General features: G+C 36.7%; 1 protein-coding gene across 5 annotated transcripts in view; it reads left to right on the top strand.

The window, feature by feature from the left end:
• EZH2 (enhancer of zeste 2 polycomb repressive complex 2 subunit) overlaps positions 1-16,422 on the top strand; it is a 48,387-nt gene that overhangs the window by 14,945 nt on the left and 17,020 nt on the right. Inside the window, exons 2-8 of one of the 5 annotated variants that reach the window (XM_048297899.1) lie at positions 4,352-4,475; positions 4,978-5,079; positions 8,067-8,183; positions 9,528-9,648; positions 11,821-11,964; positions 12,530-12,632; positions 13,197-13,360. In XM_048297899.1, coding sequence (XP_048153856.1) covers positions 4,352-4,475; positions 4,978-5,079; positions 8,067-8,183; positions 9,528-9,648; positions 11,821-11,964; positions 12,530-12,632; positions 13,197-13,360 — 875 coding nt within the window. Of the gene's footprint in view, positions 1-4,351; positions 4,476-4,977; positions 5,107-8,066; positions 8,184-9,527; positions 9,667-11,820; positions 11,965-12,529; positions 12,633-13,196; positions 13,361-16,422 lie in introns of all 5 variants that reach the window. The other 4 variants (XM_048297889.1, XM_048297882.1, XM_048297873.1 and 1 more) reach the window with 4 other exon arrangements.

The following is a 16,422-nucleotide window of genomic DNA, read 5'->3' as shown; positions in this document are numbered from 1 at the left end:
CTTATTTTTCTTGTACTTGGTGGGGGTCTGGAATAACATTGTTAGTATAATTATCTTCTTTTTGCTGTGGCATTGGGGTGATTGCCCAGTGTGGATTGAGACAGTCCACAGTGTACTCTCATCTGCAAACAGGATGTGAGGAGGTATGGCAAGGTTTCTCTCCTTACTATGATGCCAGGCGAGATCTGTGGAGGTTAGCTCAGGTTTTGCGTGGAAGTCATTGTGCACTCTGGGAGAAGAGCTTTCTCTAGAAACAGTATCGCCGCTTTGGAGATAGGATTGCTTTCTTTGTTCTGGAGATGCATAACTGAGTTGGCTGCTACACAGTTTCTTTTTTTTTTTTTTTTTCCTTTTTTTCGGATAGAACTTTGCAGGACTTGGCTCTTTGGCAGTTAGATGGTTTCTCTGGACCATTTTAATCAAAAGGATTTTTAAAAAAGGGAAAGAATAAGATTTTAAAACAATACAAATGCTAGCAGGATTCAGAAGGGGAAATGGGGACAGAGAAGAGGGACAAGGCCTAGGGGCTCTCGGAATCAGACCATTGCACTAAGACAGTCAGTATCATGTTTTATTTATTACATGGAAACTGTTTCAAACTGTGCTGTCTTAAGACAGGCTTAACTATTCTCAGACAGATGGGATTTAGCTTGTGCCACTTCAGCTGCTATAGGGAATATTCTGAAACTATATGAAAAGTTGACGAGTTCTGACAAATTGATCTTAACATTCACTAGTTTCTCTGCTCTGCAGTCCTAGCTGTGGCTCCCATACAATGTAGTTTAATGATAATGTACAGGTTTTTTGTCTTGTCTAGCCAAGTGGGAACTATGTAGTCTGTTACAGTTCAGAGTACTTTCACCATTTCTACTGTTAATGTGCATGAGAAAGTGATTTGGGAGAGGTTTGTCTTGCACAGAAATACTAGGCAAGTAGACCACTAGTAGGCTTGAGACAGCATCTACACCCCTGAACCTGCCCCAGAGATTATGTTGATGTTTCCCTGAAGCCTTTTAATTCTCCAAATTACTTTTGCTTTCAGGGATGGAAGTAGTGTCCGGCACCCTACTTTCATAGTTCTGTTTCATTTTTTGCTTCCCAATGCTGGCTGTCCTTGCCTGCGAAACTTCTTATCCCAGTTTTTCAGGTCTAGCTTCTTAAATTTATAGTTTTGGGGACAACCTTTGAACTGACATGAAAAATCATCAGTGGCATTTGTCTGTAGTTCTAATGAGAGGATGATAGATCAATTGCACTGTGAGAATCAACTCTATGAATATTCTCTTCCTGCCCTGCCCCTGCCTTGGTTTATTTTTATTCTGTACTTTCTTCTGAGATTTGTGACACAAAACCGATTGTCTCCTACCACAGTACATATGTTAGCAACACTGCAATTCTACTTTGGTTATGTTAGACTGCCCAAAAACATACAAATGTGGTTCACTTGGCTCTGCTGCTGAGAGACCATTAATATATTAATTTTGACTATCCCTGAAAATTTTTTACAAACATGCATCCAGGACACTTTTTTTTCCTTAGATATAATTTTTCTATACTCTCTTTTTGCATATGCTTCCTTTCCACTCAGTGCTTTTTCTCTTAATATGGACTTGCCATTTAAGAAGTAGTTTCTAATTTGTTTGTACATATTGGACTTATTGTATGATGTATATCCCACTGACTCTTGCACATTAACATTATGGCTTTATGTAGGAGAACTTTTTCTTGCCGTAACTTGGCATAAACAACAGTACATTTTTTTTTATTTTCCATCATGTGTTACTTGGTGCCTTGACCATTAAGTTGTCTGTGCTGTACCCCAGATAGCAACTTGAAACCAATGCAAGGGGAGAGTGTTCTTATAAGCTGTGTTTGTTTTCAGATGAATAACCTGAGTGTGTTTAAGTTATGCTGTTTTAAAAGGAAGTATTGATATTCTTATAAAGTATTATTTTGTTACTATTTTAATACAACAGGTAACAATGATGTTCATGACTGGAAAATTGAATAGATTGGATTTTTTTGGGGGGGGGGATGTATTTCTCTCAGGTCTTAAATCCTTGTTTGTGGGGCCTTCATGGGGCTGTATTTAAGTTGTATGAAAGAAAGAGGGAAATTCTGTTGGGTTTGTCTGTTTGTTTTGTTGTTGTTTTTAATCCAATTATATGTGATTTCTATATAGATCTGCTTCTGATGAGCAGGGCTTATCCGGCAATTTAATTTCAGTTAAGAAAGCTTTTTTTTAAGCTGGAGTAATTTGTTATTATCCAGGAAACTAGAATAAGAAGGGCTGTGGTTGGTGCAGTATTAGAGTAAGTAAATGTAATCTGTGTTTCAGTTGTATGGGCTATGTTACTTCCGTATTGTCAGCTGAGCTTTCATTTATCTTTTGAGTTCATTGATGCTTTTTCCATGTCTTTCAGCTGAATCATAACTGAAGCAATTTCGATGTTCTGTATTGCTTAAAAAATGAGATTGTCTGTTATTTAATGGTACTTTTTCTATGTCTAATTTATTTCCAGTTAATGGGTTGATTTTCAATATTTTTACTTTGCTTAGTTTAGCATGTAATACAGTGTGTTTTCTATACTTCATAATGCTTTTATGCTGCTCCTTAATCAATATCATTGTGCACTTTGAATCACTGAATGTCTTGTCTGTGTTCTAACAATGAATGGTCCAGGATTATTTTTTTATTTATAGTTTTATTTTTTTATCTTTTGTAACCACTGGTGTTGTGGCAGATGAGATGCAGGTGGATTCTACTTGCTGTCTTGTACATGGAAGCAGGGTAACTGTGTTTGATGCTTTGTTCTAGATTTACCTCCGTATGTTGGTTCTCTGTCCTCCCCCTCTGTCTAGTCAGGTGCATTATGTAGTTATTTGTATCCTGTATCTTTTTTCCTCGAAGGATATTTCCCATGATCTGGGTTGGCATTTATGCTATTTGCTTGTAGATTATTTTTCATTCTAAATCTAAAACCCCAACATTTTTTCTTACAAAATGTTATTATTAAATCTTATTAAGTCTTGCATGAAAATGGGTTCAGGCTCTTATAGGCTTACTACCTTTTTGTTCACTGTAAATGAATGCATAGTCTTGAGAGTAAGCAGGTTCTGTATTGATTTCTCCCTCTCATCATCATCATAAAGTCTGATAGAACTCAAATCTGACCTGTACAGAACTGCTGAAAATAGAACAGTAAGCTTCCAGTAACTTGGATAAAGCTGTACCTGTGACTGTCAGGGGAACCGTAGTGTGGGGCAGTGGAGGTAGCACTGGGCATTGGATTTGAGCCCAAAGATGACACCTCTGTTCATGTTGACCTGCCTTGATAATTAGAAGGGCTGGAATTGTTTGCGCTCGAACTGGTTATGCTCGTTTGATAATGTATTAAGCTTGAGCAACTGGATGTTTCAGCCTTTCAGTCCATCATGGCTATTGAGAATGATATTTTGAGCTATTGAGTGAAATATTGTAGGTTTTACAGTGCAGCTCTTAAGAAGAAGACAGTCTTTGATGTAGTGGTTTAGTTTCAGGATGCTGTCAAAATAGTCGTTGCCAGCATCGTTGTAGCATACGGTCCTTGATTTTGAAAAATACGGAGCAGATTGGCATATTCTAGCAAGGCATTTGGATTATAACATAAAAATACAACTTCATTGCCAACAGTTCTGTAACATAAAAATGAACCACTTGGCACTAGGAGGGTGATCCGTAAAGTGGAATCAGTGGGCAGTTTGTGGTCTTATAGAATACTTGACAAAAGAGCAAAGTCTCTTATTCTAGCTGTTTCAAAATTCATTGTCTGAATTTCTACAATTTTTTCACGCTAGAGTGGCTTGGTGGGAGAGCTGGGTACTCCTTGGGGTACCTCTTTGTACTTGAGGTCACCTTCAGAAGTCTATTGTAGGAGTTGGTGTCTTAGTGAAGACAACCCCTCCTGCAAGGAGGGAAAGGTTTTTCTGCCATGAATGTAGATCTCCAGAAGTTAATTTACAAGGCTACTTGCAAGAATTCCAGCATGTATCTTTGCAGTGGGAATCTTGATTTCTTCCTCTTCACCCCTTTAAATCCATCAGATACCTTTTTGTATAGAGGTATTAGAAGTGCAAATGTGAAGGGTCCACTGATTTGCAATCAAAATTACTCTTTTCTGGTGCCTATCACTTAAATATGTTTTCCTTTTTTTTTTCTCTTGGATTGGGATGGTATTGCAAGTGTGTGATTGAAAGGAATTAAAGGAATTGGATATGGAAGATATTAAAGGAATGTTGCTCTCCTGTCTAACTTCTTCTGTAGGCAGTGGTGTCAGATTTGGTAATACTAACATGGCATTGTCTCTTGTAGGATAATCATGGGTCAAACCGGAAAAAAATCTGAGAAGGGACCAATTTGCTGGAGAAAACGTGTAAAATCAGAATATATGAGACTGAGGCAGCTCAAGAGGTTCCGACGTGCTGATGAAGTAAAGGTACTTTATCTTTTGGTTCTATTGCTTGTAAAATTGTACAAGTATTGATATTTGCTGAAGTATGTGTCCGATGGTTAACACCTGCTATAACAATTTCATTGAATACTTTGTCAACCTACTGAAAACTTGTTTTAACTCTATGGTCTTATAAACAGGTATAATACATTTATATGTATCATATGGGTCGAGAATGTTAAGTATCAGAAGAGGTTGTGGAGAGCTAATGTGGCAACTTCTTTAGCTGCACACTCTTCCAAATTCCATTTAGAATTTAGTTCCATGCTAAAAGTGTGACTCTCTAAATGTGAGAAAATGGTATGAATTGAAGAAAGGGATAATGAAGTATATTGAACCTCACTGGCATTTAAACTAAATTTGTACGTTTGAGTTTTGAGCAGTTTTTTTGTTATAACATGTCTGGTTAAATGTTATAATGCCTTAAGATGCTAACAGATAAACTTAGAGTCTTTCATTTATTTGTAATGTTGTGGTTAATTTTTAGAGTATGTTTAATTCTAATCGTCAGAAGATACTGGAAAGAACTGAAATCTTAAATCAAGAATGGAAACAACGTAGGATACAGCCTGTTCACATCATGACTTCTGTGAGCTCATTGCGCGGGACCAGGGAGGTTGGTTAACATGTGTTGTGGTAATTCCACTTACAAGGTTGTTAGCACGTTTTCGTTTTATTACTGGAAAGTTGGCTGTTCTTTATATTTTTTTTTCAGCGTGATATGACTTGGCAGCTCAATGAGTTTTGTATGAGTGTCTTAAAGAATTTATTTATTATGTACTTTGATCATATGACTTCTGTAAAGCAACAAATAAATAAATATGTAGCAGGCTACCTAGCTTTGAATGACACACAAAAGTGAAACTTCTTTATTTCTGATAATGCTTGGATCATACCTCAGCATCCTTTAATCAAGCTGTTCTGTCTCCATGGTACTGGGAGTTTACTCTTGTTCCTGTTGGAGTTTCCCCCAGTTGTACAAATGAGTTGCTACTTTGGTTCTTCCTGAGTTAAAGTGCATAAAAGCTGTGAACATACCCACTTGACAAAGTCTTCTTTATATTAATTAAAGTCATTTAACCACAGAGGTCCTAACAGGAGTTAGTTAGATTGACGAATCCTTGTGTTGCACAAGCAGACTGGATGCTAAATGTTGAAAAACACTTCCATTGTTGTGGCATAATTTGAACACCTAAACTGGTTTCCACAGAATTGGTAGGGTTGGAAGGGACCACTGGATATCCTCTAGTGCAACTTTACTGCTCAAGCAGGGTCGTCCTAGAGCATGTTACTCAGGATTGTGTCCTGTGTCACAGTAGCCTCTACAGTTATTTAAGCCCACTCCAGATTTCAATATTCATCCCAGATTGATTTACCTTCTTTCTTAGTTGTTCTTTAGGCACTTCTTCAAACTAAACAAGTTTGGAGATGTTTTATCTGTAAAAATCTGAAAAGCTAACTCTTTTTAGTAGGGTGAGAATGAAAAGACTTTACTGTGAATAGGTTAAAAAAGGCAAACCAAAGTACTTTAGCTTCAAGGAAATTTGCAGAGTTTCTTTTCCTAAAATTTTAGTGGAGAACTGGGGAGTGGGAGTGTGTCACAGAGGTGCATTTGTGTACATGCACGTTCAAATGCAAGGAGGTGAGGACCTTCGGGTGTTCTCTTTTAAACATTCTTGAATATGCAATTACTCATGTACAGCTCTATAGCTATTGTGTGGGATCAGAACTGATAATAATTGACACAGTACACATCCAGTTTTCACTTTTTTTTTGTTACTAGAAGAGCGTTCTTCACCATTCCTCTTTTTTCTTTTCTTTCAAGTGTGGTGTTCACTATTCTGTATGTTAATTTCCTGCCTGTATTGATAGAACACACTAATTACTGCATTCAATCCAGTCTCTGTCTCATGAATCAGAACTTTAATGCTTGATTTAAGGTTGCCATAATTTGTAGTGAGAGAAGCGAGATGAAAAAATGGTGGGGACTTTAAAAGATTACTTTAAAATCTTCTTTTCTCAATATGCTGAATTTCTTCAGAGTTGCATAAGACACTGGCTAGAAATAGAAGGGTTGTGTGAGAGCCTTCCTGTGCTTGGTGAAGACTGCAGGGCATTGCTGGTGACAGAGGTTTTCTCCAGTCGGCATCAACTGGAGACCATAACATGTTCTGTGCAGGCCTACCAGACATTAACCTGAGTTCCATACCAGAGCAACAGAGCTGCATAACTGAGGCTTAGTACTGAACAGAGTCATTTTGACGTAGCCCATTTGTCAGCCTGAGACTTCTAGTTCCAAAGATAAAAGTAATTAATTCTTTTACTTTTGTTTTTTTCTTTAAAAATACATGAAATATATGCTTGATGGCTGCTAGATAGAAAATTAAACATTAACCTGAAATGGGAATAAAGCAGTAGCATAGGACAGTGTCTAGAATATTAATATACACAGCAGAAATCTAATTTCATTTGCTGCAGATTAAAAAGGAAAGGAATAAATCTGGCTTGTGTCATTCTGCCAGGGTACTGTCTCTGTATATTGTTTGTTACATTACTTTGTGTATTTCTTTAGAAATGTGAAGCTCTGTTCATCTTTCCCTTCTGGAAAGGAGAAAGATCTTTTGTCTCCACTTCCTTTTTTCCTTTCAGGTAGCTATGATAGCTGTTCTAAACTTTGTTTGACCTACCTCCAAATCTTCTCTGTTGTACTTCCCCTAGCTTTGTATGTTCCTGTCTGCTTTTGCTTGTAACTTTTTTCCCAGAGCTCTGCATACTGCAGTCCAAGTATTTGAGAAAAGTTGATCTGTGTTTGTTAACTGTTGATTATTAGATGCAAGAATAACCTAATTGTTGTCTGTGTTTCTATGGATTGTTTATCCTTTGGAGGCAGCATTAATCTCTGAATCTCCAAAACAGAAGTCCTGTAGCTGAAAAATACATTGATGTATCCATAATTTAATATTAAGAGTTAGCTTTCATTTCTCCTTTGCAAGCAGTGAGCATAATAAAAGACTTGAGGATAGGATAAACAGACAATAATGGGGAAACAAGGCAGGAATTAAAAAGACATATGGAGGTTTTATTTATATAAGGTGTCTTGCTGGTATTAAAGTAAAATTTTATTTGTTTTTATGACATAAATAATACATGATTTCTGCAGTGTATTGATCTGAAGCCAGGGGAATTCACTTGCCTCTTAGATGGCCTGAGTAAATACACTAACATCAATGTAGCAGCAGCAACAGGTACTAAAACTGGTTTGAGATACCAAACTTAATTTGTATCGTAGGTTGAATAGTTGGAGTAAAATACTATCACAGCCACTTAATAATAAGTGTAAAAAACCCATCATGATCTATTAGCAAAGCTATTGACATAGAAATAATTCTTGAGGTTCTTTTCTTGCTAAAACTATTTTCTATTATGCCTTAAAAAACTGATGCATTTTTCAAAGGTTGATACGGCTAATTCTGAGGAACTTTGAATTTTGTACATTGTAGAGTGTTCTGTGATTTAGTTTTGTTTGGGTTTTTTTTTCTGACATTGCTATGTAAGTGTAACTTCAATTTTTTTCAGTGCTCTGTTACGAGTGACATTGATTTTCCAAAACAAGTCATCCCACTGAAGACTCTCAATGCTGTTGCGTCTGTGCCTATAATGTATTCTTGGTCTCCCCTTCAACAGAATTTTATGGTAAGTTTAAACAAGTGTAGGGAGGAGAAAGGAATGGAGAAAAGGGAGGTGTTAAGTTTAGAAGCACGCCAGCAAAAATCTATTGCCAATTGCCCTCCGTATCTTAGGTATTGGTAATAGGGCAGTCATAATCAGAAATAAGCTCCCCCAAATAAAATAAAGAGAAAGGTAACTTTACAAACCAAATCTCTGTCCTCAATGTACCTAAGTATCTCTAAAATCTTGCTGTAAAGTTTATTTAATTCAGGAGATCTATTGTCTTGTGAGGCTGTTAACAAATGTAGTTGTATTTGGAAGTATCCAATTAGAGTAGTGAGAAAGGTTTTTCTGAGGAATATGAATGCTTTTATGTAAGGTAATCAACCAACATATCTGTGGCAGAATATGTGGGACAAAGGGAACTTAATCCTGAAATAGTCTCCCCCTGTAATGATCATTCTCATATTTGAGTATAGCTTTTTTTTCCAGATTAGCTTCACTCTATGCAGAAGCCATAACATTAGATTTCTGATGTAGGTATTTGACTTTTTGAAAAGCTTAGCTTATTGCAAATCTTTGTCACATCATTTTGTATATGACCACCTGTGCTGACTGGCTATTTTGATAATAATTGTTACAAAGTGGTTTAAACAGCCATTTTTTATCACTATACGTACAGAGTTCTTCCAAACATTTTTCTTCTTGCTTTCAGTACATCAGTGTTTGGATATTTTGGACTGCTGCAGAATCATGATCAGTAGGAAAGTTTATTTTCTTAACAATAGAAGGTTCTTTTGTAGTATTGGAAGATACAGCTGAGTATCAAGGTCCATAAATTCCACTGATAAAACATGGGAGTATTAATGCATTTAGTTCTTATGCAGTCAAAAAAAAAGAGACAGTGGAGTTCAGATTAAATTATCAGGCATGTTTTTCTGTTTGCTCTTTAGACAACTTTAATTTAGAGTCTTTTTGTAAAATATTTTCTTATCTCTGGCCAAACAGTGGAAAGGTGGTTCCCATTGTGGTTTCCTACATTACTGTAGGAGAGAACCAAGGGAGGATGAATGAATTTACCAAATGCAAGCTTCCCAAAGCCAGGTAACTTAATGAGTTTCCATAGTAGAGGCTTTGTGGAAACTTTCTGCTAACCTTAAGAATAGGAGCTAATGTTAGTATTTTGAGCCAGCCACCGAGAATGCAAAACATTGTTGAAAGTCACTGAGGGTTTTGTTTTTAATTAATGGTAGTGAAGCCAGTTAGTTTACTATTATAGCTAGACTCCTGTTGATTGTGAAAGACAGTGCAGAAATGGTCACTTAGCAACACAATTTAAAATTGTTTGATCATAACTGTTGTTCCTAGGTAGAGGATGAAACAGTTTTACATAACATTCCGTATATGGGAGATGAGGTGCTTGACCAGGATGGTACATTTATTGAAGAACTGATCAAGAACTATGATGGGAAAGTGCATGGAGACAGAGGTGAGCCCAAACACTCAGGTATACTAATCACTTCTTCCTATATAAATTATTGTTGTAGTGTTGCTTAAGGCCTGATGCTTGATTGTTACAGTTAAATATCTAGAATCTCTGCATTGTGTAAACATTAGGTATAACAGACTTTCTTATTTAAATGTATTGTTCTGCATTTTCATAAGGCTGCAGAGTTTTAAAGCAGTAGTCTGCAGAAATAAAGCACATTAACTTTTTCCCTATACCATACAGTGATTCTTGGTATTCAATTTTGTGCTCAGAGCTTTGGAATATGATATTGTAGTGTGTCCTGCCTAGCATAAAGTGGCAGGAGAATTATGCAAAACTCTGATAATGACAACATTTGCAAATGTGATTCAACAGAATAATCCCTTGTAGGTTTGTGGGGGTTTTTTTACTTTCCTTTCTTTAAGGAACTTGCTAGCTATTAAAAAACCCTCTCTCTGTAAATCAGCTTATAGAGCAAAGTTGCATCCTTCTGTTGGTACATTATATATATTTATTCTTAGATGTAGTTTACCTGTTCTCTTGTGTGGGATCTACAGGCAGTGTAATCTGTCTCTTACTTTGTTAAAGTCTCCGTGAAATGGTGACCTTTCACTTGCTCTGTGCTCCCTCAGAACTGGCTTGTTTGAGCCTCAACTTCGGAGTTGTAAAGGTTTCTCTTGACTAATGTAATTCCCTCTTCACAGAAATATTACCCACACTCTCCACCCCTTCACTCAAACAGAGAATAGCTTCTTAAAATTAATTATATACCTGTTAAAGCTGAGTGAAAAAGTGACTGAGAGAGAACCACATTTTTTGAGTTCATCGTGTACCATTCATGAAGGTTAAGCCTGTGATTCAATAATAAATGCTACTCAGCCCTACACTAGACTTGTTAATGTCCTCAGGATAGATGGTGCCTTTGTTTCATAAGGAACATGGAATGTTTCATGAGCTTTGGATATTTTTACAGATTTACGGGTTGCTGATATCCCTGTCAGAAAACTGGTTATGTCAAAATGATGACATTACTAGTAAATATCTTCTATTATTGATTAATTTATTATCAAAGGAGTTTAGCTTTAAAATTAATCCTGTTTGAGTATCTTGAGACTCACGTTTATGATGGCAATTAGTGTTATTATGGGTTCTTTATATTGTAAGTAGAAAGACTTTTTTTAGTCTCCCAATGACTAGTATTGTGTGACTGTAATTAAATGTAAATACTGTGGGAATCTGTAATCCAGAGGCATTCCCATGTAAGAGTCAGAATTCTAAACTAGCTCTGTAATTGCACTTTTGGGAGATAATTTGTACTAACCTGTGTGTGTATATTAAGAGTCTGTTTAAAACATCCAAGTGGTGTCTTCATTGTCTACATAGTAATAAATCTATTATTTTCCGTCAAGGTGTTTTGACATCCAAACCCAGTCCAGGTTCAAAAGGATGGTGATAAGCACTACAGTTCCCACACAGTTCATGGTTATTTTGTTTTTTTTGGAAAAATAGTCTCTGTCAGCACTAACTATGATTTTTCCCTTGTGCAGAAACGCCTTGTTATTTAATCCGTTCTGCCATCTGAATGTCACAGCAGAATATAATCTAATAAATAGATATATGCAGCATTGTATCTTTCAGTTTTCTCTTGAATTTTTTGTATATAACTGTATTATTTTTTTAGCACACAGCTGGTGGGGTCTATTGTGGGAAGTGGATGCTAAGGAACTACCAACCAAAAATCTCTCTGGAGATTCCTTAGCTGTCTAAGGATTAGTTTATAGACTGCTAGCATGCATTTTCAGACTGGCTTAACCTAACCATGTTGGAACTGGGATTCTGGCATAAAATCTCTTAAATGATCTAGCTGGTAGTCTTTTTTATCTTGCAAGGAAGAGAGATTTTTATATATGTACTGGTATGTAGCACAGGGAGTTGGGAACAAAATTGTTGAAATTTTTCTTCTTCCCTTCCCAGTTGTCAGTCTAAGAAATGAATAATAAGCACTTTTAACTTGTCTTGGTTCATACACTGCAATTTAAGAGGGGAAAATGACAAAATTGCTTTTCATAAATGACAGCATTTCCCTAATTTAATTAAAATGTAGGGAGGATTAAAAATATTTCATATACACCTTGTGCTTTTTTGTTCACTCCTAATTTTGCTGAATTTCAGAATGTGGATTTATCAATGATGAAATATTTGTTGAGTTGGTCAATGCCCTTGGTCAATATAGTGATGATGAAGATGATGATGATGGAGATGACAATCCTGATGAAAGAGATGACAAGCAAAAAGATCGGGAAGGTAACAGGATGGGTATGTCTGTCTGCAGACTTTATAAATTAAACCCAAAACTTTTTGTTTAACCACTCAATAAATTTGTTCAAACCCATCCTCCTATGTGATAGTTTTCAGGTCTAAAGTAGCATAATTTTCATAATTTCCTTTGTCATTCAGTTAAAGATTTGTATTGAGAACACCATGAAAGGCACTTTTGCCAATTTTTGTTTATTGGCATACTGAGGCAGTCAAATGCACCAAAAATCTGTCAGGTATCTGTCTAATAAATGCTTTGGTACTCCTCAGAAAATGATGTATCATTATTCTAAAGCAGGCATAGTTCTGAATTTCCATCTCCATCTGCTGGTGAAATAATGGTTTCTCCAAATTTTACCAGTAGATTTTTCTCATCAGGAAAGATCACTGAACACAGTAAAATTAAACACACTTAAAATTGTAAGGAATTTATAAATAAAAACCTTTACTTCTTTTTTACATTAGAGTTTTGGCAAACTCCCCCTTTCTCTGAACATCTTCTTGAGGTAGCAAAGGAGCAGAAATATATTTCTTTTGTTGTCCAAATTTTTCTCTTCCTTCACAGAGAAAGAAACCCACCCACCTCGGAGATTTCCTTCTGACAAGATATTTGAAGCCATTTCCTCAATGTTTCCAGACAAGGGTACAGCAGAAGAATTGAAAGAGAAGTAAGAATGTATTTCTTAGGGTATATTGCTGTGTTGCTTTATGAAACAAAGATTTCTCTATGAAGTAAATCCTTCATTAAGTATTTGTCGATTAGGAATGGTCTCCTTTGCAGCTAGTTCTGTAGCAGTTGTGTAACTTCTGCAAGTGACACTGGAAGGGATTTGGCTCTTTCCCCCAAGTCAAACAATACAGAAGTGTTTATTAGCCTTCCTTTTAAACTATTGAAAAGTGGGTGTGTTTGTGTCTCTTATAATCTGTTATTTTTTGAGGTGGTAAAATAAAAGCTACTGCTAAAAAAAAAAAATCTTATCTCCTTTTCGGAGTTAGTGATACTATGTATGAGGTGATGTAGGTCTTGAAAACAAATGCATTCTTTCCTAGCCAATTTGTATTAATGAGTATGGAATTAATGACTTGTATGTCACTAACAGGTTGACCTTTTTGCTGGCACATATTTCTTAGGGTTTTTTTTAAGTTGTCATTGAAAATGCAGAGTGGTACTGGAATAAAAAATACTTTTATAAAAAAACTATACTTAATAAATAACTTCTTTTTGTTTAAAGATACAAAGAACTCACCGAGCAGCAGCTTCCTGGAGCTCTTCCTCCTGAGTGCACACCGAACATAGATGGACCAAATGCTAAATCTGTTCAGAGGGAGCAAAGCCTGCACTCTTTTCACACACTCTTCTGTAGACGCTGTTTTAAATACGATTGCTTCTTGCATCGTAAGTACAATTAAAGTGTGCTTGTATATATCTTACTTATTTTTGTAAGGAAACTTAAAAATACCGTAAGATGCAATGTAGAAGGAAGGAAAGAGAAGAAAAAATAAAAGCAGGGATATCTCTAAAGTTTATGAAAACAGCTTGCACACGTTGATACTATTTTGCAGTGAAAACTATGCCTTAGAAAAACGAAGGCACCTGTGTGGATAGTTTGTTATCCTTTTTGCATTTAGGACTTTGTATAGAATTCCTGACTTGGATGAAACTGAAATGTCACTTCTCTTTATATAGTCTGCAAGAAAATGACATTATTTTCTGCTACTGTTTCTGTGTTACACTTTCTCAGTTTGTGCATGGAGAATGGGATGTATTTTTCCATTAAAAATCCTGGTTATTCATCAGACTTGTTTCATTTTCTAGTAGGGAGAATGAACACTCATGAACAGTTTTATCTTTTAGTTTCCCATGTTACTTTCTAGCCACTTTACTTGTAGGTGGTTATTTCAAAAATTGTTTCAGAGTTGTTTTAGAAATTGTGTTGTCCTTTCCACAGAATTGCTTTCATGTTGCCCCATTGTTTTGGGCCAACAAGCTAACAAGAGCTTAGCAGTGATGTTGGCTTTCACTTGCAAAGTGTGAAGAGATTCTGAAGTGCTACTTGAGACAATTATTCTTCTGGACAGAGAGTTAAATGTAAAGGGGAAACTAACAGTCAAATATGAAGTGGTTTCAACTTGTAGCAGTATACTATGATGCCCTCTATATCAAATTAGTTTTCTCTTTTGACTTAGCTGTTCATTTGCATGTTCCACTGTGAGTGTGCGTGCATGTTCATTGGAAATCCTTGTGCTTTGTCAGCAGCTCCTCATCCAGCACACATGCAATCTGCCTGTATTTGTACTCCACACTGAAGGCTTTGCACGGTGCTGCTGCTTTTTTGTATCCCTTGGTTGCCTTTCAGTTTGAGGAGGAATTGGAGTTGTTCTCAGATGGTGGGGAGGGGGAAGCTTTTCATGTTCCTAGTTCCTTTAGTACTTGTGCGTTTTGGAGTTAGGTCTGTTAGTTTCACTTTCTCCTTATATTCTCTTGACAGGCCTTGCTTGAAAATACAAAATAAAAAATAAAAGAAAACTTGTTACTTCTGCATAACACTTAGGAACAGTTTCTGGAGTAAGCTGCTGCCTTGTCCAGCCAGCTTCAACACAGTGTGTTCTGTGAAGCTGTAGGTCTCTTAGTGTCTTGGTTGCCTGGAGAACTCATTCCAAGAAGTGCTGTGTGCAGCCTTATTCTGTAGGACAGGGAGGTGAAGCTGTATGCTGATTCTTGGCAATCCGTTTGTCTGGCAGGGGTTTTAGGCGTTCTTGACACTCTCAATAGTCTAGCAGAGAGATTGGGTGCCATTTTAAAAGGATTTTGATTATTAAGTCAACAAAAAAACATTGTCTGGACATAGTGAGAACAGTCTTGTTCTAGTGGCACCTCTGAAGACTTAAAGGTATTTCTGCTGCAGTGATTTTAGACATTTTTCTCAATGATTTTATAAACTTTTAGGAGTTCTTCAATGAAGGTGGGGGCTCCTCTAAAACACACATATATTTCACGACTCTATTTCATTAATGTATATAGATTTGCCTTTCATGGTCATTTTTGCAGACTGCTAGTAGTAGAACTGAAAGGTTTTGTTGATCCTGTTTGGTACCTGCTACCTGGGGAACCTGGTATTACTGGACCACAGTTTTGAGGCACCAGCTCTGGGACCCTTTTTTTTTTGTAAGTGCTGTGAAAAATGGGTTCACAGTCCTGTACTTTTCGTCATGTTGTTGGGTGCCAGGTTCAGCCAGTGAGAATGTCCGGAGCCATGTCACTGGCTGGCTGAAGGACCTCAGTTCTCACACCAGCAGCATCCCTTAAACCAAAAGCACTGTGCCTCCTTTCTCTGTGTTCATAACCTTGAGATGGAAGACAAAGTGTTTATACTAAAAGATTGCCTAAGTTCTTGTTGCTGGTGATGTTCTTGATGCAAGTTGGTGTTCTTTCCAAAGTGGTGTATGTGCAAGGCTTTATTGAAACTGTGCCTCGTACTTAAAAGTGCCCAATCTTTAAATCATCCTTTCAGGATGTCAGGGCCATAGCAGAAAGAGGGATGAATAGCACTTGCACTGTGGAGGCATTCAAGATGTACCTTTGTGTCAGATGGAGGGTGAAATTACTGGTTATGACAATGCTCTTTGTGGCAGCTTATGCAGCATATGCATTGTCACTGATAACAATGTATTTGATACGTGATCACTGCAAAGAGATCGCTCAATGTTCTCTTGGACTGGACTGTGAATGTAGTAAACTGACTCTTCAGTTGCCATTCCCTGAAAACATACCCAAATTCCACCGCAACAATGACTGCTCACTGCTTTGGATGCATTGCTTCCTTTTGCTTTTTTCTGTAGTTACATCAAGGAAAGAGGATTGTTTTCTGTCTTTGTCTCTGTCTGTCTGTATGTCTGTCTAGAGCACGGAATTTTTTTGTTAAAAACTGAGAGAGTCAGTTGTTTGGCCTCTTTGTTTTCTGTGAAATTTTAAGACTTGGTCAAAATTCACCAGGCTCATTGTTGGGAATAAGTAACTCATCAAAAAAAAAAAAAAAAAAAAAAAAAAAGACTGCTTTGGTTATTGGAAGGCTGCAGTAGCAATTTTCAGTGTCTCTGCAACAATTTGACAATTTAACTTTTATTACATTTCTACAGTTGCCTCTATGTTCTGTTTCATGCACATGCCAAGTGCTATGGGATGATGTCCTGGCTTCTGCAGATGACATTTTTGATGAATTACTTTGGTAATGTGGTGGGCTACAGCGATCGGATTTGTACTTTGAAAGGTGTAAATCTCTGGAGAAGGCATAGAGAATTAATAAAATCCAGGAATTCTATTAGGTCTGGTTTTGCTTTTTGTATTTCCCCCTCTTAGATCCCATTTTTGTTAAGATTAGCCTTATTTTGTGGAGTTTCCAATCTTTGTTCTAGAACATTTGAGTTAAATATAGGAAAAGTTATCATTAGATTTTTAAC

Source organism: Corvus hawaiiensis, chromosome 1, assembly GCF_020740725.1.
Source record: "Corvus hawaiiensis isolate bCorHaw1 chromosome 1, bCorHaw1.pri.cur, whole genome shotgun sequence".
Classification (NCBI taxonomy): Eukaryota; Metazoa; Chordata; class Aves; order Passeriformes; family Corvidae; genus Corvus; species Corvus hawaiiensis.
Note: the sequence above shows the minus strand (reverse complement) of the source record. Positions and strands in the feature narration are given on the sequence as shown.